This window comes from Aptenodytes forsteri, unplaced genomic scaffold (assembly GCF_000699145.1).
Source record: "Aptenodytes forsteri isolate BGI_AS27 unplaced genomic scaffold, ASM69914v1 Scaffold320, whole genome shotgun sequence".
Lineage (NCBI taxonomy): Eukaryota > Metazoa > Chordata > Aves > Sphenisciformes > Spheniscidae > Aptenodytes > Aptenodytes forsteri.
Genome location: NW_008794890.1, coordinates 1342845 through 1368251, shown reverse-complemented (window position 1 = coordinate 1368251; position 25407 = coordinate 1342845). Strand labels below are relative to the sequence as shown.

The following is a 25407-nucleotide window of genomic DNA, read 5'->3' as shown; positions in this document are numbered from 1 at the left end:
GGTTTTGCAAGTGTAGTAGCAAAACCCAATTAATTAAATTGATTTTTCATTATGACAGCCTCTTATTCTTTTTTTTTAAGCCGGGTTTGAAAGAAAATACAGGCAAAAAGCCTAAACACCGCAGCGATGCCCGAGCTCACCATAAATATTTATTCCCGAACGGGTGGGTGATTTCAGACATTACAGTCCTGCCCTTAAAACCTCAGGAGCGCTCACCCACCTCCAGCGGGACGGGCATCGCTGTCACTCTGCGGGGAGCTGCTATCAGGTATTTCAGGCCCTAGAGGCTCAAGCCGGGCTAATAATTGGCTGGGAAAGTTTCGGCGAGCACCTAACGCAGGTGCTGGCGGAAGCAGTGCTGCTGAGTCAGCAGCTGGCAGACATCCCTGCCACAGTCAGGTGAACCGGGGCCTTGCTATTTTTAGCCTGCAGGAATGAAGGCCACACCTTGCCCCGAAACCCCTGTATTCCCCTTGCAGTTTCAGGTGAGGGCCACGTCACCCTGGGCTTTTTATTCTATTACTAACTTCTATCTGTGATTGCTGCAACCTGCAAAATCATCTCATGGTATTTCCTGGCTCCTGCTTAGGCAGTTACCAAATTTATTTCCCTCCTGGGAGGATGTTTTCTTGCTCCTTTCCCCAGTTTCTACCTGTCTCTGTGTCCACATAGCACTGAAGTACACCCTTAACCTTGACCTTGCTGAGATTTAATGAAGACAGTTATGTCACTTGGGCGCTGAGCAGTTTCCCAGGGATGGATTTAAATCCATCGGGACAGGCAGAGTCTCAGCATCCTGAATGCTGCATCATCCTGCATACACAGGTGATGTCTTCATGACATCCCATGGCTGTGCTGCCATTAATGGCTGCGCCTCCATCACCACCTCTTGGCATTTCCTGTAAGGGACGGTGATGACAAGGACACCATTGTTTTTTGACATGGGTGTTGTTTGCAGTCACATCCCATCTAGGGATGATGCCAACTCATGTTGGAAATATGGTCCCTTCCCAGCTGCGTGTCCTGGACTTGCTTATATTGGCATCAGTCAAAATATAAAGTGGATTCTTCATCCCTGAAGACTAAACATGCTGCAAATGTGCTTATCGCTTAGTACATTCACAGAATAATTTGGGTTGGAAACAAGCTGTGGGGGTGACCCGGTGCCAGCCCTGCTCGAAGCAGGACTTCCATTGGTCTCAGACCCCTTCGGCCAGGCTGCTCGGGGTGATGCCAGTGCGCAAATAAGCACTAAAGTATAGTAACTGTGGCCATTTGCCTTTGCATCCTGCAGAAAATCTGGGTCCCGGTACTAATCACTAAGTGCCATACATTTTGTTAGGTTATCTCTTACGGCGTATCATCATAAATGAGAATTAAAAACCCGATTTAATCGCTAACCAGAAGAACTTTCCCAAACTTGGCTTCGTCTGTGGAAGAAAGCCACCGACACAGAGTTCAAAAGTAATTATTTTTATTTCAACTCTATAAAGTATACAACAGGCACTCGGCAATTACAGCTGCAGGGAAAATACAGAGCAAAACAAAAGCGGTTAAGTTTATGAAAAAAAGTTCTTAAATCTACATCAAAAGAGTGCAACCGGCCAACGACCGGTGGATGACCGATGTTTTTCTGACAAACAAAACCTCTTTCATGTAAGAAGAAAACTGGAGAAAATAAGAATATAAAACAAAGGGCCAGTGTAAAAGCAGTGTAAGCTGGGACTCGGGATGATAGGCAACTCCAAACGAGAATTTCCCCTTTTGCCGGTAAAGCCCTAAAACCGCCCAAGTCTCAGCGTCACGCCTGGTTTATGTGGCTGGGGAGCAGTGGAGGACGAGGAGCTTCCAGCTTTCCAGCTCAGCTCTGCGGGAGTGCCGAGGGCTTGCCTCTGCGGTGGGTTGCATATCGAAGGAGTCAGGGGAAAAGCATGGATCCTGTTTTGTTGAGTGGTGCAAACCAGCTACGCCTTTGTGTCAGGGTTTCAGGTCAGGTTGCACACCGAGTCGCTCATCATTTTTTTCTGGGTGGGAGATTTCTAATGGGGTTTGTGTAAGACGGGAGGTTGGCGCTGGACGGCACAATGGGTTGAATCTGCACAGCTTAGCAAAACAGGAATACCTGTCTACAGACTGATAGGATGTCATATATTAATTTGACCCGCACATAACATTTATACATTTCACAGAAATGACTCTGTATCTCATTAACAGATACACAGCTCTGGTACATTGAACAGAAATAAGAGAACGACTTCATCATTTCTGTAATTCATTAATATAATATAATAAAGGCTTAGAAATTGGTAGCAGAAAGAACTGTAAAACGCAGCAAGCTAAGAAAGGACGACATTTTGAGGTGTGTTTGTCTTTGTCATGCAGCATAACACCAAATTTGTAAATTTTTTTTTTTTTAGGATGCCATGGATTTAAGGCACTTGCAACAATGCCAGATAGCTAGTCATGTTCTAAAATTATGGGACAGATGAGTTAACAGTACAGTTGACATAAAGTTTAATAATACTGACAATTATGACATTAATTCAAGTCTATTGATCTAAAAACATTACATTACAAATAAGAAAATGAAGTAATAATGCCATGGAACTCTAAAAAGAAAAAGTTATATGTGTACCACAAAGTATCAACACGAAAATACCTATTTACATAAATATTCGCTTGTGGTCCTGTTGTTAAATAAGAGTTTGCTATGGATAATGCAGCACTGTGAGAAGCTACGGATCTTCTGTGTCTTAGCGACACCAATCTTAATACACTCGTTTTAAATACGGGAGCTGATTTCCCCTTACGTAAATACGCCGTCATCCCATATATTAAAAAAGGAGACAAAGAAGAAAGGACAGTAAGTGGAAACACAGAGGCAATCCGTTGTTGTGAATATATATATCTATCTATAATGCAACTCAAATATATTACTTATAAATGAAGGCGTTTATCATATACATATGCTAAGTATGTTGTTTAAAGTATGCTTAGGAAAGGTGATGGAAGTCGAGTGAGGTGTTTGATATCAAAATAAACTTATATTCGGTACAGTGCATGCCGCACGCTGCAGGTATTAATTACCGTGTGTAGCACAAGGAAAAAGGGATAGGAAAAAGAAAAATAACCCATCAGCCCATTTTAAAACCTTCTTCCCGTAATGTTTCCGGGTTGCTCCCCAAAATTGTTGTGATGGTCCTTCCTCCCAGCAACCCCTTGACTGACCGCTGCATCTCAGCTACTGAATATCATCATTTTGGGACAAACTCCTCTCTCTGTTCTTCTATAGAAAGTTACCAAACGCAACAAGTTTTCTCCTCCAACGTCACCATATCCATCAAGTGAAAAACTGGGGGGATGTGAGTAAAGAATTTGGCTTTTAGGCAGCAGCCTGTTTGCTAAGATGCCTAGTGATTATTTTAGCCCTAGTGTTCAGCATTGGCTTTCAGTGTCTTCCATCCCTCAGAGAAAGGCTGAAAAGCAATCGTGTATTTGCCCCATACGAGTAATTCCCAGGAGACGTAGTTACTGTCTTTTCCCTATGGTTTTCAAGGCAAACAAGTTTTAATGATTAATGAATACCTGAAGTTATTGTGCCGATGGTGTCGCCTCACCCTTCTGAAAACTAAGGAGCAAATTCAGCGACACAGACTGGTTTCGAAGGGGTCGCGATGACCGAGCTTTTTAGTTTGCTGGCAAATAACAGACATTGTTGATGCTGTCAAAGAAGGGGAGAAAATATCTTTTTAATACACTCTATTAAGTCACTTTCATTAGGAACATGGGAAAAGAGTTGGGATCTAGCATCAGGGAAATAATTTTTTACTGTTAAAACTTAACATTTTCCATGTACTATGTAGGCAAAAGTCATATAAATGACTTCTGAGCAAAAGTTCATCTTTTGACTTCCAGCATATACAACAGCTCTTGGCAGCTCTGAGATGAAATGGGGCAGCATCTGCTAATTTTTTGGGGCAGCGTCTGTTATAGAGACTGAAAGCTGATAAACTTTTAGTCCCATGCATATGCAACCAGCAGGCATCCAGGACAGGATTCCTCTGTTATGTCCTACAAATCAGAAGAGACTGCACTAAAGCAAAGGAAAAGCAGTAGAAGTGAGGGAAAAGTGTACACACAATAATACCGTTTTCCTCAGCTCTTTTTTTCATATGAGCTGACTCGGCTCTAACCATCCCCGTGCCTTAACATGGTCACTGGGGACCTGGTACACTGGAGACACAGAGACCTCACATGAACATATCTAATATTGGTTTTCCATTTAATTCCACTGACTTTTCCATGGAGCTCCTTAGTCTTGTGAGGCATTAGGATTACATTTTTATGGGCAATATTACAAACAGAGCCAGAAAACTGGCCTTGTACTACCTTTTATTTTAACTAGCTTTGTACTAAACACGGAAAAGATGCAGACATGGAGACGTAAAGTCATCTAAGAGCCTGATGGAGAACAATACCTCTTGCTACATATTTCTGAAATGGTGGTTGACTCAATTTATATTCACAGATGAAGGATGTACATAGCACCTATAAAGTACATTACGGGTCTTATGTTTTCCCTTTGGGTTCTAAAAAGGTAAAAATTAAGCTTAGTTTTATGCCTAATAGCTAATCAATAAGACCAGTGGGCTGCTGTCACTTTATTACAGGACCATTATTTAAGCACTATTTTATATGTAAAATGGATTAATTTCATGATTTTTTTTTCATGCAGTTATGTATTTGTACGAAGGGAAAGGAAAAAAAAACCCCAAACGTTGTGTTACAGTATGTTCTCAGCTCTATGAGAGAAGCAACCCATATCTGCCTTAACAGGATCTAGAGCAGTTGTGCTTTTGTTTTACCAGGCTAAAAAAAATTTTCTCAAAAAGAAAGAGGAAAGGTAACATTCAGTCTTGTCAAGAATACTGCTCGGAAAGAAAAAGGACAAATTTTACCACTGCTTTGACATGAACTTTTTGACCAGTACTACTGTGGTCCTCCTTTGCTCCTACACTGGCCTATAGTAGAAGACCTACAGAGTTTGGAGGGTGGGAGTAACCCAAATCCTGCACTGTATTTAGCTACAGCACTCAATAAATTACTATTGATCCTACTGATAAAGCCAGTACCTTGCAGCTAGAATTAAGTGTGTCTTACACTATGTATCTCTTGACTTTTATAATTAAGAGTGTAGCAAGATCGTCGCAGTGATAGAAAACATATTTCTTTACCGGTGAAAGGCTTTGCGTCAGGACCACCATGTCAACTGCTATTTTAAGTTTGAACATAAAACATGAAGAGCACTATTGTCATCTAAGCAATAAGTCCTAATGCCACTGTAGTTACTGTAGCAGCATCAATCAAGGCATCATGGTGACCCCGAGCACTAATCCTCCCCAATTCTTTCAGTTTCGCTGGCAGCCTTGTCCCAGGAAGCTGTCTTCAGCAAGGCAGAAGCAGGTAAGAGAAATACATTAAAAATCTATGTCCCATCCTGAGTTGTCGTCAGGGGGTGGTTCATCACTGTCCTCTGGGAAGCTGTCAAAATTGCTTGTGTCTGTTGGAGATGCAACCTGCGGAAAGAAGAGAGTGACAAGAAGGGAACGATCATCAGAGTGGACTTCTGCAGACATTTCCTCTCCATCTCACAACTGTGATCATTCAAAAGCATTCATTGCTAGCTACAACAAGCAAGAAAAATTCTGCATTCAACAACATTTTGCTGAATCCCAGCAGGACTTCCCACAGCCCCCCTACTCTAATGGTCCAGGCCCTCTAGGGTCTCTAGTTCAAGAGCAACTGTCCTACCCATGATTACAAGGTTGGCAAAATAGACTTGGAAAAGCCCTGGGCCTCCCCAAAGCCCAGGATTTCCAATTCATGGCTCCAGGATCCTGAATTTGAGGCTGTGAGCTGGGCCCTGCTGCCTTTGAGTTTCCTGACAAGTATTGCTCAGCCTACGGAGCCTACCAGAGAAACCCATCTTCCTAGGATGAAGGTCAAGTAAGTTTCTTTTTTGGAAATAATGTCATTTAAAATCTACCATAGCTAGATAATTTCTAACTTTTTTGCTTTACAATGGTGACTGAAACTTTCTTACAATGAGGCCCTGATACATTCAATGCAATTTAAAAAAATGAAACAATACAAAAACAGACCAGCATCTCTCCAGACCAAAATAATCAGTGTCTTACTAGAGAAAATCGGTACTTTGAGCCATACCCCAAGTAGCCAGCGCAGGCTGGAGGGGACTGCACTTGCCATAGGTGTGCTGCGCAGGAAACACTTGCTGTATTTTTTAGCTGTTTCACTTGTGCAGCTGGTGGAGAAGCCACAGCCAGAGCCCAGCCTACAGTCCAGGAGATGTATTTGATGCTGGATGCTGCTATAAGCCTTGGGAAAAGACTATTTGATCAACAAGAGCTCCAGCTTCAGCTCTAAATTTAATTTGCTGCCCAGCTGCATAGGCATTTCCCTGCTGCTGAAGACATCTTGGGGAAAATTAAGATCCCTGAATACCCAACTCACTTTGAAAAAAACCGACCTGTAAAAGCTTAGTGGAGTACTACAGAGTGATGAGATGCTTCCCTGTGTACTGAATACTGTTTACTTTGCTGGTGCTGGCACTGTTGAGTTGGAGAGCCTTCACCTGTTGGGTCCTCACCCTTGGGGTGCTCCACACTCACCCTCCTCCATGGTGCCATGGGCTGGACCACATCCCTCTGCTTCTCTCAGCCCACGCCATGTGAGCTCTCCCTCTGGGAGCAGAAGTGTTGGAGATGTATGTACAAGGTACTAGCTACCAAAGTATCAGAGATGCAGTTGGTGTGGCCGTTCACGGAGGACGCACATGAGCTGTAGCTTCTTGCGAAAGCCTCTCAGCAGTGATGGACAGTGTATGAGTGGACTGCATGGGGTGAAAGCATCTATGGAGTTCCCTGGGGCTCCTCTGCAGATGTCCACTCTGGGAGCACCTAGCAGGGCAAGCACGGTTTTTTGAGGTCTGGTTAGATGAGGCTTTAAGGGAAGTAAGTCCTGCTTTGGGAAATGGATTGCCTTTTGTTTCATCTGACAAAATAAAAAGGCTGAGTATATCCAACACCTCAAACGTAGAGGGTTTTCTTTTTCTTAGAAGAAATATGATTTGGGGAAGAAAGGTTGGATGAGTTGTTACTCTGTTGATTGACTTTATGTGATGTTAACGCTGTTGTGTGCGATTCCCCACAGCTCTGAGGTCCAGGTCACCTACGTGGCCTGCAGTCTTTCACTGTCAGAGACATGGGAACAAATGTCCCTCTCAATGCCCTCTTCAGCCAAGAAAGGACACTCTAGATTTATCTCCTGTCCATCCAAGAAGATAAAGTGCAAACATCAGTATCAGCTGTCTGGCTGCTTACCAACATCAGGTCTTGAGATGAATTATGGTGCAAAGATCTGCATGTCTTTCTCAAAGGCAAGAGCTGTGATGCAAGACAGCACATCTTTGGAAGAGTCAAGAAGGAAAGCTTTTCAGGACACCTACTGTCACAGATTTAAGTGGTGGTATCAAGGCTCAGCTGCTCCCTGAAGCAATGTCCTAGGAGCAGGCTGTAAACTGAGATCTCCTAAAATCCTGTGGAATAAGAGCTAAGGAGCAGCTAAGGATTGCCTTGCCGGTAGTACCACATAACTGCTGATGAGGGTTTAAGACCTGGGGAAGGCTTTTTTCTTAAGAAAATAGCTAGTCTCTATGGTTAGCCCTGCTGGCTCCTTTTCAGATAACAAGGTGAGGTGCACTGATTGAAGGAAAACCTGATTTCTTCTCCCAGAGCTATGTATATTAGGTCACTTTTCAGATATGGCCCTTACTGGCAGTTGGGACTTTTGCCAAAGCAACTGAGCTGGTTGTGGAAAACAAGGCTCAGTGGGACAGACAGCTTTGGGGTGGACGAGGTTCACTAGTTAATGGAGGCAGGTTTTGGAGAGGATCTCAAGAGTATGTTTAGAGAAGATATTAGTCCTAAGAGCTCTAGGAAAGAATGAGCTGTGTTGAATTGGGATTAGGGCAATGTATGGCTGTCAGCATTGAGTTGTCCTGGAAGAAGGACTCCTCTGAAGAGGGAAGGATGCTCCCATCTACTTTGGACAGCCTTGATGGTGGTGTGCTGGCCAAAAGGGTGACAGCAGATCACTCTCTTGGGAGCAATCACAGACATGTTCCCTGGTAGGATGTCACCAGATCCATGAACATACAGCCTTGATGATGCCAAGAAATAACGCCAACAAAGTGAACTGGGTGCTCACACAACCTTTTTCTCCTACCGTGTTGGACCTAACTGAAAAAGCAAAGAAAACATGATTTCCTGCACAACAGGCTGGAAAGAGGCCTTCTTCTAGGCAATGCCAAAGCAGCAGAGACCATTTCTAGTGGTGGAGCAATGTCCCAGCTTGGGGACATCAGGGAGCAATTCATGCCCACAGAGAGCAGATACCGCTGAAGTCACTGCTGCTGGTTGTGCTGTCTGAGGGTTAGACATGCAGGCTCCATATGTATATTGGGTAAAAGCAGTATTGGAAATGTTCTTACTAAACTAAAAGTCCATGAAAAACAAGTAGAGAAACATATTGGGGCATTTTCAGGCTACACTGACATCTTGCACAGGTAAACCAGGAATTGAAACTGGATATAAAGGAGCAAACTTGACTTCATAGTCTGACTTGAAATGTGGTGAACAGTACTGCTGACAAATTAATAGTCATTAAAAAGAAGCTTAACCGAAAAAACACAGTTTTGATTTATAAAACATTTATATGTTCTTTGGGCATCCTGCTTTAGGCAGATATTTGTGAAGTCCTGCTTTCCCCCCCCCCCTGCCAGTAACTTCTGCAGCCCATAGGGCAAAAGGGGGGGATGCAAAACCCTCTTGCTCTTTTATAGCTGCTAAGAAAACTTTGGGATGGCAGATTTAGCCCCGGAGCCGTGCCTGCCGCTGCTGCAGGAGGTGCAGCACCACGGGCGGATGGAGCAACGGGGTGCAATTAAACATGATTGCTAATGTCATTCTCTTGGTGATCCCGCGGGAGAGGCACGGAGAGAAAGGGATTAAGTTGAAACAAGGAGGGGAGGCTGCAGAACAGAAGAGGCCAAGGTAATTTCTATCAGCTAATCCTGTTTGGTTTCCCTTTGCAGTGGGCTTTGTGGGTAAAGAGCTCACAAAGACATCAAAGGAAGAGCTTTGCTCCAAAGGAAAATGAGTCGAGCTGTCCCTCCATGTCTGCTCCCAGTTAAACATAAACTAGGCGGTAACAGGGCTTTTCATGTTGGACACAGACGCGGGGAAAAAGGGTGAAAAGCACAAAAGAAAAGACAGAAGGAAAGGTTAATGCAAAAGAAAAGGGAGATGGCATACAAATCCCACTTGCCTCACCAAAAGAAATAAGAATAAAGGAGAAAGAAAGAGGACACATCTGAGGGAAGGGGTGAAAGTGGCAGCTCTCCAGTGAAATGTGAAAAGTAGATGAAGAAACAAATGGAGCAGGTGAGGAAGAGAAAAATGTGTAGTAGTGAGTGATCCTGCCCTGATCTCCTGCTGCAAAGGGCATTTCATTGCAGTATGCCCTCCCTAAACTGCCTTCTCCTGGAAGAGACTGCCCAGAGACCAAGTATAGCTAGAAATGTCTCTAACGTGACTTCTTCAAGCATCTCCAGAAGAAATAAAGCACATGCTGTCACCACTTATCTATAGCGTATTAATGCCTGAAGCTCACAACATTCATGTAAAAGAAACTTATTGGCTGGGAAGGAGAAAATAAGTAGGAAAACTTACACTTGGTATTATAGGAGGTGTCAGTGTCCCTTTTCGTAACCCTTCCCAGTTAAAGCCTTCAAACCATCTAGAAGGGAGGGAATAATGAAACAGTTAGACATACGGTGAAAATGTCTCTGTAGCACAAAATGAAATTTAAATTGCTTCAACAGTGGGTTTTATTTCCTGCAGTCATCTTCTTCAAATTGTCCAATTAGTCTTAATAATTTTTCCTGTCATCTTTATATATGTTTTTTGGGACTGAAAATGAAGTGTGTATAGCAACCCAGTGGTGATACCACAGCAAGTACAAATTACCAGTGCTCAGAAGAAAACTGTTCCTCATTGCAGATGTCCTGGCAGCTGCTCTTTCCTTCCTATAGGGTCAATCCCTCGCATATGTGACCCCTAATGTCCTTCCTTCGTATGAGATTGGGAGCTAAGGGCATGCACAGGGATGTCCTCCTCCTGATTTGGGCACCTTGGGTTTGCTCGAGCTACAGCAGCTTAGATGGGTGGATGAGCCCTGAGCTGAGCCTTCAATCTGTCCACCCCAAATGTCCATCCGCCATTTCTGTTGCTTTGGGGATGGGAGAAGAAAAGGACCAGCATGGATGGGTGAGATAGCCTGCTTCTGCAATGGGTCTCTAACTTGTTCTTATTCCCCTCCAGCAGTGTGAAAACTTATGAGACATCACTTAACAACTTTCTCCCATCAGACCAAAAGGGATGATGAGTTAACATTATGGGTAGAGAGAAAGTGTGTTGGGCTGGGCAGGGAGGGAAATCAAGGAAAACCTTGGAAAGAGATTCCTCAAAAAAAAAAAAAAAAAAAAAAAAAAAAAAAAAAAAATCCAAGCATGCAGTGGCCGAGTTGGATTGCTTCCAAATACTCTTCTGCATTAGAGTAATTAAAGTGTAATGGTCAATGTGCAATGCGTTTTGCTGATTGATAGGCAAGGCTGGCATCTATACCAAAGCACTGGGAAAAAAAAGTCTGATGGAAATTCAATTAGAGTCTAAAGCACACTAGAAGGGAAAGGCCAAAGGAGTTTAAGAAGAGTATTTTTTGTTAAAAATTGCAGTATTTGAAATGCATGTTTCTGTGGGTTGGATCTGATAGATGGTAGAGAAGACACTTACTTGTGCTTTTGGATATCTTTCACTCCATTTTTCAAGTTCCCTAATCTTTCTGATGGATTGTCCCTATAAAACGAATAACAAATTGGTTACTTTCTTAATCCTTCTGAACGATTCATTTCTTTGCAAATAAGATCAAGGTGATTATACTTCATACGCTTACCTGCATAGTTTTTTAATTAAATTAGCAGCATTTTTGGCAATCTTCTTTGGAAATTCAATCATGTCTATTCCTCTTAATATGATGTTATAGGTCTTCATGGGGTCTGGGCCTGAGAAAGGGGGACTTCAGAGGGGAGAGGAAAAAGATTAAAAGCTTCTCTTTAAAATAGCATTGAAGATCAATTTAAAAAAACCCAACAAAGCAAAACATAGTACCCTACTGAAATGAGAAAAGGTAGACGACAACTAACAATGCTTTGCTTCCTCTGATCTTAATAATTTCTCAGCCAAGGAGCTCTGATACTGTCAGCGGTGCTGGCTGGACAGAAGTACCAAAGAGTAAAGTCATGTTTTCTGCAGCAGCACATGCTAAACCTCTCACTTCCATGATGGCCCATGTCCCAACAGCCCGAGGAACAAGGGTCTGAGCAACGCTCGCTGGCTTATTCTCTGATGCTGTGACATGCTTTCAGTGGGGATTAATTAGGTTTCCATTGGTTTAACAGAAATAGGGGCCTGGGTCTAGCCCCAAGGGATGAGCAGGTTGAGGTGATGGATCCTTTTCCAGCTCCTGTACCCTGGGAGTGAGTGATGGGAGATGAGGTGAGGAAGTGCAGGGAAGCTGCTACTGCCAACATGAGCAGTAATATATACAACCAAAACTAAATAAGGGAAGGGATGGATACTGGGACTCAAGTCCCCATGGTGTCAGGTCTATCTCCTCTTTTTCAGACATAGGGAAGCCCATCACTGCACCTCCCCAGTTGAATTGCAAACCCTTTCCCTACCACATTCAGCTCACTCTCAGTTATAGTTCAGGGCCAAAAATGATGTTTTGGGTGTCATTTCACATCACTTCCTAAAAAGCCTGCTCATGTCTTGCCGTTTGAGAGGTCTGTATGAAAGCTGTGATTTAAAGTGGAAAAACTAATTATTAGGTTCAGTAGCATAGTGCTGTGCCACTACAGTACACGCTCTGAACCTTCCCCTTGCCTAATCAGGGTGACAACGGCAGAAATATTTGGATCTATTTTCAGCAGCGGCGCCGACCCCGATGCCCATACCTGCCAGTCAGGAGTTCATACATTAAGATTCCCAGTGACCAGTAGTCTGCCGAAATGTCGTGACCTTTGTTCAGGATGATCTCGGGGGCTACGTACTCTGGGGTTCCACAAAAAGTCCATGTTTTCTTTCCAAATCCTATTTTCTTTGCAAAGCCAAAATCGACCTGCGGAAAGGAGCAGAGTACCATCAGGGCAGAGCACGAGAGGCAATGTCGGCCATGTGCTCCACTCCTCTTGAAGTGAAGCAAAGCAGAAAGGAGGTTTCCTTGTGGGAATATTCTCCTAACTAAAGCATCGTGGGTTGTTCCAGAACCAGGCAACTGCAGTGACCTTTTTGACGATTTATCCTTCGTAATATAAAAGGAAGATTCTCGTGAGGGAAGAAGAACAAATGCCAGCACCAAGGGTTTCTTGGGTGATGTAACTTCGTATCATTCACAGCTTGGGTTGATTTATTTTGCTTTTGTTTTTTTTAAATTCCCAGCCTTAACCTGAGCAAGGAACTATTTAGGCTAAATACTGACCATTTTGGCATCTACTGAAAAGTTCAGGTTTCTCCCCCAGTATAAAGAGCAATGCAGTACAAGTGTCCTCCCAATTTGCTTGAGGCTGTTGCAACATGCTGGTGGGCTCACAAACCTCAGTGTGCCCCTATAGCCGTGCCCCTATGGCACCAGCAAGCACAGAAAATCAGATTATACTGGGAACCAAAGCCATCCTTTGGGGCCCAGGCAGAGCTCAGAGCTACTGTATTTTTAGCTCTAGCCCCTCTGCCCTCCCCTGCCTCGGCACTGTGCTGGCCCAGAGCTGTGGTCTGTAGCACACTCTGCTGTCCCTTGATGGCTGCAAGATGCTCCTGCACCTTCCTGTGCTGGTCAGGGGCAAAATGTCCTACATGGTCACAGTCCCACAAGAGATCTGGGACACTGCTTGTACTATCATGGACGTTTTCAGGGAGGTCAAAACATCTAAGCAGCTGGGGGTTGGTGATGGGACCAGCAGAGACCCTGGTCCAGATCCTCCTGGGGTGAGAAGAAGGACAGTCCTGCACCTAATCCTTCTCGATCATCCGACACCTCGCTGCACACCCCCGGCCTTAGTGAAATGCTGTAGAGGATAAACTCTGATGTCACTCATTAGGCTTAGTGTCACAGTGAGACACAGTGGCTGCCACCAGGCCATAAAGGTCCATGATGGAGATGGTCTGACTTTACTGCTCCCACCTGCTGACACCACTCCTGGGTTTCCCTTCCCAAAGGCAGGGAAGAGTCCCCAAGCCGAGAGACAGAAACCTTGGCACCCTGTGACTTTCAGGGAGGGCATCAGCCCCTCTTGGACGCAGCTCTTTTTAGGAGTGCATTGGCCCATCCTTCACTGATGGCTTCCTAAGCACCCACATCCTCCAGCACCTCCCACCAAGGGAAGTCTTTCTTTTCTTCTCCTCCTCTCCATGGTCTCACCTGGCATTTGGAGTGTACCTTACATGCAGGGCACCTCTACAGTGATTTTTGAGGCAAAAAAGTAGTATGAGTGAACAAAGCAATACAGTGAAACCCATCAGAAACTCCCTAATTTTGGGGGTGGAGGTCTTGGACATGCTGTCATCCTGGTTTGAGGAGGTGGATCTTGCAGGGGGACAGCAAGGAGAAGGACCACAACCTTCTGGGAAGAGCAGTTTCAGGCAGAGCCTTACGCAGTCATCCCAGAGGAGTTTGCACAGATCAGTCAGGTGTGTTATCAGTGCTAAAACACAAGTGGCCCTCCTAAAGCAAGAAGCTGCACTGGCCACAGTTCAGCAACGCAGTCCAGAGCAATTAATAATAATAATTTCTTGCCATGACAGGGTCAGGATTAATATTTCTATTAAGAACACCTTTTTTTACTGCTTACACAAAGGACCTGACACAGAAACAGTAGCTTGCAAAACTTGCTTCACCCGTTGCCTGTAAAGCCCACAGATGCAAGTCCTCCCCCTCTCCCACCAGTATTTTAAGACACTTACTTTCAAGTTATTTTTCAGTCTTTCAGTAGCTCAAAAACAGCTGGATGGATTTCCCTTGATGCTCTTCTCTAAACATTTCCACTTCAGGACAACAGATCTGAATTTCAAGTAGGAACTAGTGTTTTCAGCTCAGTTGTACCCTGAGTCTCAGTCTGCTGGAGGTTGGGAAAACATCCTGGTGGTGGGTAACAACACCCTTGCCCTGATCTCATCTCAGCATCTACTGATGGCCACCATCAGAGACAGGATCCTGGGCTGGGTGGACTTTGCTTCTGACCCTCTATGGCTACTCCTGTGTTCTCCTCTACCCCTAACACCAGTTGTCTGGTAGTAGCGGTGACTTTTTTTGGCAAACCAGATGTTGCAGGCACTCACCAGTTTGGCATAACCTCGATGATCCAGAATGAGGTTTTCTGGCTTGAGGTCCCTATAAATGATCCCTTTGGAATGCAAATAGGCAAAAGCTTCAACCACGCACGCTGTGTAAAACCTGGTTGTCGAATCCTCAAATGAACCTCTATGTAAAATGAGAGGGAAAGGGGATAAAGCGATTAGATCTTTTCCCTTACTGGATTTCACCCTGCTGTTAAAATATCTATACAGTTCAGTAGAATCACTCTAATACCCAGAAAGTGCCTCTTGCTTAACTCACCTTTATATATAAATTTAATTGCATTTTCATTTTTGAAGTTAGCATCTTTCCCTTCAATCCACCCTTATATCAAACATTCATATCTAAAATATTTTAGGTTTTATTTTATAATTTCTTCTCATAGAATTAAAATTTACAAATCATTATCTTGTAAGCAAAAGGTGATTTTTTTAATTATAATCTTTGACTTTTGGGTGATAAAACTATTTTTAGCTGTGGAGATCAAGAATTCCTGTATTAATGTTCATAACCGAGACAAAAGGCAGAAAAATTACAGTTGCTAGGACTTGAAGTGTTAATTGCAAATTCAGCATAAACTGCACTTTTGGATCCTCGTTTCAGCACCAGTTTGCAACCAGTTTTCCGAAGCAAACCATATCCCCCTGCCCTGCAGGAGTGCACGGTGGGAGCTGGCTGAGCTCAGAAGCGTGTCTAAGCTAGGTGGCAGCAGAACCACAATTTAAAGCCGAGAGAATTAAAGATGAAATTATCAGCCTCTGACAAAGACGATGAAAAAATACAACCCGGCACCTGCTAACTTTGGTACGGTTCTCGTTTTAATGGCCCGGAGAAGGCATGCTGTTAGGAAAAGGAAGAATTACAAAAAATTCGTTCTAGGTAATTAAAAAAGAATTTAATCTTTGCTTTCTGATCAATCTTTTTGATGCATTTCTTTCACTTTCCAAATTTAATTAAATTATGTTCCAATTATGAGCTTATTACATAGTTACACGCAATTCACCACATCTTTTCCTGCCTCGCAGGCGCATTACGTGCATGTTCCATGTACACCAACGCAACCCACCTGCCACCTACCCACCCGCAACCAAAACCAAACATTGCAAGGTCAAACCCTCCCAAGGCAGGAAATACCAGGACCACATTTGCTTGTGCGTTACAGCGCAGTATGTAATTACATGCTTTCCTAACTATTTTTTTCCATGGCACTTCTGTGTCCTGACAGTGTAGTGCTCCTTGCAGGGTGTGGATTTGATGCATGATCCTGTTTCCCACTTTGATGAGCGGCCCTTGTGTAATATGTGATATCTGGACTAAAAGCCCAGGCAGAACTATTGATTTCCTCCTCCTCATCGCTATCATACCTGACTGTGTCATAAATATTAAGAAGTATTAATAGATGCTATTTATCACAGTGCCTCTGTGATAGAGGTGGATGTTGCTATTCACAGCTACAGAGGGAGGGCACCGGGGCAAATACTGAGATGAAAAAAGCAGGTCTTTCTCTGGGATGGGAAATTGTGATTTTTCGCATGACTTTGAAGAAGTCTGCATTTTTTACCTTGAAAATGCACTTTCCCATGGATTTCATTTGCAACTGTGAACCCTCACTAATGCCACTGCCACCTCAGGGCCTTGGTTTGCAAGTCCAGAGTCTAAAATGGCCACAGCAGCAATGCCTAAAGGTGCCACACTGGAAGGACCCTATCTCTGGAACATGTCTTGCAGGAATGCAGCAAGACTGACCTTGACATTGCACCTCCTGCAATGACTGGCCGCACCCTGCAGAGTCATTCTCTGCCATCATCTACCATGTGGTGCCCAAAGTCTTTGTCGCCCTTAAGACAGTCCCACATTTCCCTATCGGTGCCTGAGCCTCCAGCCAGACTCCCAAACGTGAGAAAGAGTAGTGTGGGCACCAAGGACACAGCTGTAATTTCTGTGGTTGCAAAAGTTGTTGTTCTAGGTAATTAAAGATTAAATTAATTAAATAATTAATTATTTGGATTAAAATTAAAATATGCTGCCAGCTATTAAGGGGTACCCTTTACAGATGAAGACACAGGGAAAGGGCAGTCAAAGACTTGTCATAGATGCAATTTATCACAACTACCATTGCTACCATCACTACCTTCTGTATTTTTTCAGAGAGGCCATGACAAAGTAGCTCTGGATAAGTCTCCTCTTACATAAAGTCTTGTACATGTTGGATCCAACCTAAATCAGTCCTTATTCTCAGTTATAACTGGATTCACTTTGCCTCTAGTCAACTGCATAGGAACAAAAATAGCTCCTTACTTTTCTGGGATCTTAAATCAAACATAGCATGGTAAGATCCAGATTTTGCCCATGAAAGATCACAGAATCATAGAATGGTTTGGGTTGGAAGGGACCTTAAAGATCATCTAGTTCCAACCCCCTGCCATGGGCAGGGACACCTTCCACTAGACCAGGTGGCTCAAAGCCCCATCCAACCTGGCCTTGAATAAGATAAAGACCTTTGGTTATCTGGAGGCATATTAAAAAATATTCCACTTTGTAGGACAATGGTTTCTTACAACTCACCTGTCCCTGAGAATTGTCCAGAGCTCTCCACCTAGACAGGCTTCCATCAGCATGTACAGGTACTTGCTGTCCTTGAACGTCCTGTACAGCCTGTTATTGGCAAATGAGAAAATCATACATAAATCCACAATACAAGCAAAGGCACCAATCGTTCCCACTTCTCACAGACCGCTGGCTTCATCCCAGGAAGCACCACAAGACTAAGGGGAATCTTTCAGAGCTAGTGCTACATTTAAGGAGATCATTTCAATGTCTTTTCTTGCGTGGGAAATATTTCAGCAGAAAAGGATGGGCATCTGAGTTGTGAAGTATACCGTGGACCTCAGAAGAAGAGGTCACCACTACTCTGGGTGCTATATATAAAATCTGCCATTTCTAATGACATAACCTGACACTTGGCTTTGCAGATGTGCTTGAAAGAGAAGTTTTCCTACCATTTTTTATAACATCCATATCATCTTATTCTTCACGCTACTGAGTCCAGCTGCAGATCAGCAGTCTTCCTTCCATTTGATCATTTCAAAGGAGCGCCACCCAATTTGTGATTAATTTCAGAACTTAAACCCAATGATGTGGTAGAGTTTAAAGAGAACCCACTGACATGCAGGTATCTAAAAGTGCTCTTCCTCTTCCTCGCAGGGACTGAACGTGGAGGAAAAGTTGCCTAAAGGGATAGATGGGACAGGCTTTATGAACCTGTCCTCCTTCTCAAGTACAATCTAAATTGTCTGGTAAAATCCGTGCTCTGTGTTTAATATGATATATTAAACAAATGGAACTATAAAACTATGGAAATAAAAATAGGGAATTCAGTATTAGCTGTTTTATTTAATTTCAATGTTGAACTACTTTTTTACCTCTTGTTACATATGTGGGTATATCGGTTCAGGTTGCCTGCAGGAACAAGCCTGCTGTACATGGATACTGGAAAGGTTTCTTTGCAGCTGCACTGTTTAGAAATTCATTTTAAAAATCTGAGCTCCGCAGCAGAAGGGGATGCTGAGGGATATTCTGTTATGGTGTAATTGCTCCATTCATGGGAATATCAAAGAGTTAAAAATTAAAGGGCTGATGGAACATGATATAAATTAAAACAGGTGGTTTTGCAGATTCTAGCTCTTCCCAGCTAGTGATAAATCCAGTTATTAGTATCTTTTATGGAGCTGTGTGATGGACCAGGGGGAAAACACAGCAGGATTCGGTTCCTTTCAAAGGCATTCAGCTAAATATTAACTTAAGGTATGTGGCAAAACATCCTGGCAGCTACAGCTTGGCTCCAATATGCTTTCACATCATGATGCTAGACAACATTTGTCTCCTGTCTGTGTTTGCGTAGCATCCAGCACACAGCTTATATTTTTGGCACATTTAACAGAAGAAGATCCCAGCAGGTGCAGCTGTGATGTAGGCAGGAGTTTGGGTACTGAATATGCTCAGTGCTTATCTACCTGGGAAATTTTCTGTAGCTAAAAGGTGCTACTTGCAGCCACAACAAAATTTAGAGGAAAAAAAATGAACCCGTGTTTCAGATCTTTCCATACTCTAGTATTACCTATGTTGACATTTAAAACCTCAGTTATAAAGTGCTTTTCAGAAAAAGTTGGAACAAACTTACTGACCATTTCATATGGTTAAAATCTATGAGTTTAACAAAAAAAAAATTCTGCTTCTTGCCAGTTGGACAAAATATAATTTATCTTAATAAACATTTCATCTACGTTAAGGTTTACAGAAAACCTACATATTCAAGAATCCAAAATATGAGTAACTAAATATTTTTAATTGTTCAGTAATTTAAATGCTACTGAAATAAGGCATTACTTTCTCTAATTAAGGTAGCCCTGCTGAAAAATTGCTTTCTGGAAAATTTTATGGGCATCAAATCTGGCCTAAAATGTGCAGGAAAAAAAAATCAAATATTGTTTATCAACTGTAATGGAAGCATAAAGTTTATGCATGATGAAACTGCACTATTTCAGTAGATCAAGCAGTTGTAAGTTTAAAATGTCACAATATTTGAAGTGATCTTTTATTCATTTATTTTCTTATTCAGCTAAATACTTGCAGATCCAGTGCAAGACATCCATGGCTCAACACTTGTTTGGCCGTTTGCCAAACCCACACAGGGCATTTTGTTCTGTGAAATTCTTAGTTTATCTATGAGTAAGTTTTATTTAGTGATACCTGGCCTCTTCTGCTTCTTTTGCCTGGTTTAATTCATTTTAATAATGAAACTGAACTATTCTTCAAAGATTTTTAATGAACAGTTTCATGATGAATTAAGAAAATAATTGGGTTCTTCAGGAATTTTGTCTTTCCTGTTCTGATATCCCAGAGGTTGCGTCCTTACTCCAAGATAAATTTTAAACCCACCTTTCAACTGGCATCTCAAAACACTACTAACACTACCGAAGTGATAAGATTTCTGCCTGTAGCACCCAGAAAAATATTATCCCAGCTGGCCCAAGAAAGGGTATAAACAGGTTATGAATAATTTTAGGATAGAAACTATAACAATTTCAAGTCCCTGTGGACATGCAAAAGGAGAAGCGAGGGGGAAAAGCAGACATAGTTTGATAAACCAGAGAGGATTTTCTAGCTGCAGCACATGCAATAGCAAAAGGTTGGACTTTATGACTTAGAAAGTCCCTTCCCAGTGCAAGATTTCCATGGGGTATTAAAAATAGTTAAGGGAGGCTTGTTACTGTAAAGGATGGGAATTATTGCATGATATGGAAGTAAAAGACCTATGGCTAACGTATCCTTTTTCACCTGCCTACTGAAAGAATAAAAAGTGGGAAAGAAGTAGTATTTATTTTATTAGCTGTGAATATCAGTGGCTCCATTAAGAAATGTTTGCAGGCTCAGGCTTTTTATTTAGGAGGGGGTATTTCTGGATATGGTGTCAAAACGTCCCTCCGGTTGGCTGGCCCTGCACTTCACCTCCCTTTACATCCCCATCCTGAGACAGCTCAGGCTTCAGAAAATAAATCTATAGGCTGAAATAGCCCACAAGGTATATTTGGCTCTAGCCTAGGTAACGGGGCCGTGTTTGTGAATTAAATATTACAGCGTGAAGGAAACTGCAGCTGGGTAGGGTGTCGGGCTGCAGTTGTCACCCATGAATCAGAGGCAAAGCCGTGGGCTCCGGGGGAATCCCATGGATCAGCCCGGGAAGGAAACACCCCCTTAGCGACTGATGGGTGCCTGTCCCGTCCACGTGCTTGCCTTTGCATTTTTATCACAGGGATTTGGTTTCACCCCTGGGTTAGTATGCGTCTCTGGAGCAATTTTTGGGAGCGGGGTTGATCTCCTCCGGCAAAAGGCAAGTGCTTCAGTCGTCTCTTCGAGGGTGGGATGCAGCACCCTTGGCTTAGACCAGAGGCTGCCTTTTTAGATACCTCCAGCTCAGTGAAATGCATTGCTCTGCCAGAGGTCCTCACCACCCACTGCTCTTATCCTGACCTAAACCATATAAAGAACCATCTCTGCTTCCTGTTGACAGATACTCACAATCCTTGAAGAGTTAGAGAACTTTGCTATTAGGGTTAAAACAAACAAAAATGCCTGGCACGTGATTTTATTCACTGAAGAATTGCATCTGCTTAGGTTTTGGGGAGGGGTATGGTTTTAGCACATTTACCCATGATGAGTCAAGGGACGCTGAACTGGATTTATCTAATACACCCTAAAGAGAACCGCTGGATACAACTATTTATTCACATGGCAGTGCATGATCTCAAAAGATTAAACCCTGCCTTCTAGCTTCCCTTTGCGGGAAGGAAAATTCAGAAATTCAGAAAAAAGAGGAATATTAACCTTGAGCAGGGGCGACACTGAGTCACGCTGTGTATGTCTACACAGAGCATCGCCTGCCGGCATCAGCAAGCTCTGCCCAGGCTGCAGACTGGGGGTCTGCTTGCTCAAAGAGCCACAAAGCCATGTGAGCATGGCATGGGGACAAAGCAAACCAGTTAAGACATGAGTTTAGTTTAGGCTTGGGCAGGTGTCCTCCATGGGCAGAGTAATCTCATGCTGGCCTGGAGAAGACCTTATTCCTTGCACTGTATCTGCAGTCCCTTGCAGGGAAGCCATGGCTAAAGTGTTTTTCTAGTGATGGATGGATTATTCCTGTGTGGTTTTATGAAATGCCGAGATTGGCTGTGCTTTGCTCCCCAACGGCAGCGCGTAAGGTGGAGGGATGGTACCTCACAATGAAGTCTGAATGTGCGCTCTGCATGATCTGCTTCTCCGAGCGGATGTGCTCCTGCTGCCTCGTGTCCACTATGTGGCGTTTCTTCAGTATTTTCATGGCAAATGTTTTCGATTCTTCACTTTTCAACTGGACCTTGGGTAGAGCAGGCAAACACGCTGGTTAGAAGCAGGCTGCACCCCCCCGCCAAGCTGTGACAGTCCAGCTGCATGGGGATCAACTAATCCCACCACCCTACCTTCAAATAATTCCTCTCACCTCTTCAGTCATCAGCTTCACTTCAGTATGAACCAGACTTCTAAATACTTGGCCTATCACTAAATTGAAAAGCCATTTCTAAAACTCCATGTGTTTTAGGGAAAACACAACCGTCAGCATTACTCTCAGGTCAGAAGATGTTGCTAGCTAACATACAACTTTCACAAAGCCTTTTTCTATAGCTAGTAACAAATGCACCAGCTCTGGCAGGGAAATGCAGTCCTTGGATGTTTGTAGAGGATGAGTGGAGCTGGCTTTTCACCGGCACTGCTTGGTCACGTCTTTACTTTTAACCTTAAGCCTCAACAAGCTATTTTTAGCCTGATTCCCCGAGACGAGGTTGACCGGAGTTGTTTGCTTGCTCGCCGGCATTACCCTGGTAACTTCTGAACCCTGAGCCATCCCCAGCCCACTCTGAGGGACTGGTACCCATCCCAAAGACAGCTGGAACGCAGCCATCCTTTCCATCTTGGCCATCTCCTCTTAGTCACCACCAAACGAGAAAGGAACCTCGTCATTGACCTACCAAGCCTCTTAGTTTGCTAAATTCCCCCAGCAGCTGCTCACAATAATATTGCCAGTTAAATGCTTTTCCCCCTTTATAGTAAGAGGTGTCATTTGGCAACTTCTATTTTCGTTTTCTTGTAGGAATTTGGCTTCAGCCAGCAGATGAGTGGCTTGTCTGTCATCAAGCCCCATCAGAAATTCAGCTTGCCTTTTAGGTTAGGAGACAACATTCATGCAATCACAATTTATTTAATATAATATCTATTTTTATATTTTCTTGGTAACAGAAATGCGGGCTGATATGAGACATGGCACCTTCCACACTTTTCCCAGGCTGCATACCATAACCTTGAACAGTTTCCTCTGCATTTGCTTTGTTCACGTAATGGTTCAGATAGCAGGGAAAATGCAAGAAGGGATGGTATCCTCAGCATCCCATCTTTGTCAGAGATCAAGCTGGTACTCAGATGTCCACAAAGACACATATAGCTTAAGGAAATCAAACCCGAAAGGCTGATTCTCAGCTGACAAAGAGATTTCCAACACCACCACAAATGATTCAGAAATAAACCATAATAAATGAGAGTCCACCTGTCCATGGCCAAAGTTTTCATCATAAGTTCTTCAATATGTATATATGTATGCATGTATTTATCTGTTTTAAAACCACTTGGGGTTTTGGTCCCCAGATTTGTGGTTTCTTATTTTCCCCACAGCCGCAAGCATTTCCAAGCCCACATGAAATGCTTCTTTTTCCAAAGGCGCTGTTCTGCATTTCACACTGAGACTCGTAATTATTAGCCTTGCATGAAGCCTGTGTTTGCCATTTAATCTTCAGGGAGACAGGGTACAAAGACCTAAACAATCCACATAAAATAAAGAAAAACATTTTTCCTCATCTATGCAGTAGAGCTGCCCATTTATTTATTGAACTGGTGCTACAAGGTGCTGCTTTCGCTATGTGGTTTGACCACAGCTCAAAGCAGAAGGAAATTCTGCATTTATGGCAGACTGAAAGTGATAAAAACATTTTTGGTTTGGGGTTAGGGTTTGGGTTTTTTGTTTCATTTTGAATAAATGGCATATGGACTTTAGTTCAACTGTTTGAAGTAAATTATTTGATATTATCCAATCTAAATTGAACCAGGCTGTTTCAGGGGAGCAGGGAGAGAAGTGAGGCGACATACAGGGAATGAAGATATGATGAAAGTTAAGGTAAAATCTGGGCTGAGCAGAATTTACTAAAACTTGCAAAAAAAATCAATTAAGGTTTAGTATGACTAAGCATGTACTTCTGGAGAACTTATCCCTCTTGCTTCTGATGGCAATCCAGATTGCGTGGTTTCCCATCAGACCTGTCCATCTCGTGATGGACAAGCGCCATCAGCTGCCACACAAAGTATTTCAAACAAAAGTCTGTGCAAATCCCTATTAGATATTACAGATCAGATTTGTTTTCTTTCAGCCTGTATTTTTTAAGGTTAGGCTGTCCACAGACAAATAATAATGAACAGTGGAACCAAGAAAGTAGCTCCAGTAGCAAATTTGAACAGTTCTTGGTCAATTTGGACATGAAAAATAAAAAAAAAAAAAAAAAAGAAGAAAAAAGGTATTGAGCACTCTAAACTTACTTGAAACATAAATTCCTATTTTTCTAATGTTAATCCGTACTAGACATCAGTGTTAGAAATAAACACAACAACCTGGTGGAGGCTCAGATGAATAAATTTAAACATTTTATAATAAAGTGTAGTATGAATAAATCCCAATGTACCCCTTCTGGTATTATCATTTTAATACCATGGATTCTGACTACCTAGTTTTTGTGTCTTTCATTAAAAAGGCTATTTCTATTATTGATTACTGTTTTTTCAGGAATGCCTGGGCACATGGTGGAGAGCCTGGGGAAGTAACCTGCTTTCCTATGTGTACCTGCACAGCTGCAAAATAAGCACAGGAAAGGAAATCACTATGAGGAAACAGAAGGCAATGGTTTTATTTGGTGTTTGATAATGTTATCACTGCCACAAATGTTTAAATATAGAACAATCAGGTGGCTACAATTAGCTAATGCAAGATTTTGACCTAATGCCACAAGAGAATTTAGATCCATTTTCCAGTCCCACTCCTGTTGTGTTTCATAACGCAGAGAATTTGTGAGAGTTTGAGAGAGCGGGGGGATTAATTTGCATTAAATGTGCTGATGCACCGAAACAAGCTGCCAAGGTACAAAATCTAAGGCTTACATTTTGGATCATCTGGTTGTCCACCTGGAAAATGAATCCTGCAAACTTCTCCTCCTTCTTCAACATGCCTGAGTCCTCCCCTTGCTCTGGTGTTTCTGCCAAATGTGGTAACTGTGAGGACTATTTTTATGATGTAAAGCTGGGGAGCTCCAGGTCATTTTTATTATTCTTACAAACAGTAATTTATAGTATTAAGCTCATGACAGTTAATAGAAAAAAACCCCATGTCTAATGCCAATCTCATTTCAAAAGTAGAAAAAAAAAATCCAGGAGTCACCTGGACTTTTTATTAAAAAAAAAAAAAAAAAAAGATTAACTTTGAGAAGATGAGAATGGGCTGCTGAGAACACCCTGTTCTCCAACTATAATGAGAAAAATAGCACAGGGAGCCACAGAAGCCACAAGGATTTTGACTCTCGGCTCAGAAGGAACGGGTTATGTTGGGCAGGAAGCTCAGCCTCCCAAAGAAACCCACCACAAAAATCTCCTAAATGCTTCAGAACAGGGAAAAGTGTGCAGTTTTCCAAGGCAGGCAGTTTGCAAAGGAGCCATCCTTGCTACACAGCTCACAAGATCAGCTTTCACTCACTTGGAAGCAACATCTTGTATTTCAAAGGCCTCAGAACTATTGATTCAGTGGAGACCTGCTGGAGCCTTGGGTTTCAATCGCTCTTCTCTGAGAACAGCTGAGCCACTAAGTGGACTGACACTGGGTAACCACCAACCTCCATCTCTCTCAACCTTTTTTTTGCAAGTTAAAAGAATTTCTGCTCCCTTCCTTCCTCCTTTTTTCACTCCTCTCCTCGCATTGACCTTACCCAGTCATTGCCCTTTCACCAGCACAAACATCTCCAAAATGATCTCTCTTGGAAATTCATTGCACTGATGGTAAGAGTGCATCAAGGCCACTATAAATGTCCACATTCAACGATAATATTAAAGTTGCGTATCTGCTGAATGGCCCAGTGGCAGGAAAGAATTAGAAATAAAATTTTGTCCTGGTTTCGGCTGGGATAGAGTTAATTTTCTTCCTAGGAGCTGGTACAGTGCTGTGTTTTGGATTTAGTATGA

The 25407-nt window shown here is 42.8% G+C and overlaps 2 protein-coding genes across 3 annotated transcripts in view; both read right to left on the bottom strand.

The window, feature by feature from the left end:
- DKK1 (dickkopf WNT signaling pathway inhibitor 1) overlaps positions 1–943 on the bottom strand; it is a 3372-nt gene extending 2429 nt beyond the window's left edge. The window contains exon 1 of the mRNA XM_019470956.1: positions 822–943. Coding sequence (XP_019326501.1) covers positions 822–943 — 122 coding nt within the window. The remainder of the gene's footprint in view (positions 1–821) is intronic.
- Positions 944–1466: 523 nt separating this feature from the next.
- PRKG1 (protein kinase, cGMP-dependent, type I) overlaps positions 1467–25407 on the bottom strand; it is a 514986-nt gene continuing 491045 nt past the window's right edge. For both annotated transcript variants that reach the window (XM_009275074.2, XM_009275075.2), the window contains 8 exons: positions 21321–21460; positions 17113–17202; positions 14532–14673; positions 12155–12318; positions 11092–11214; positions 10932–10994; positions 9810–9876; positions 1467–5576 (listed from right to left, as the gene is read on the bottom strand). In XM_009275074.2, coding sequence (XP_009273349.1) covers positions 5478–5576; positions 9810–9876; positions 10932–10994; positions 11092–11214; positions 12155–12318; positions 14532–14673; positions 17113–17202; positions 21321–21460 — 888 coding nt within the window. In that variant the 3' untranslated portion in view covers positions 1467–5477. The remainder of the gene's footprint in view (positions 5577–9809; positions 9877–10931; positions 10995–11091; positions 11215–12154; positions 12319–14531; positions 14674–17112; positions 17203–21320; positions 21461–25407) is intronic.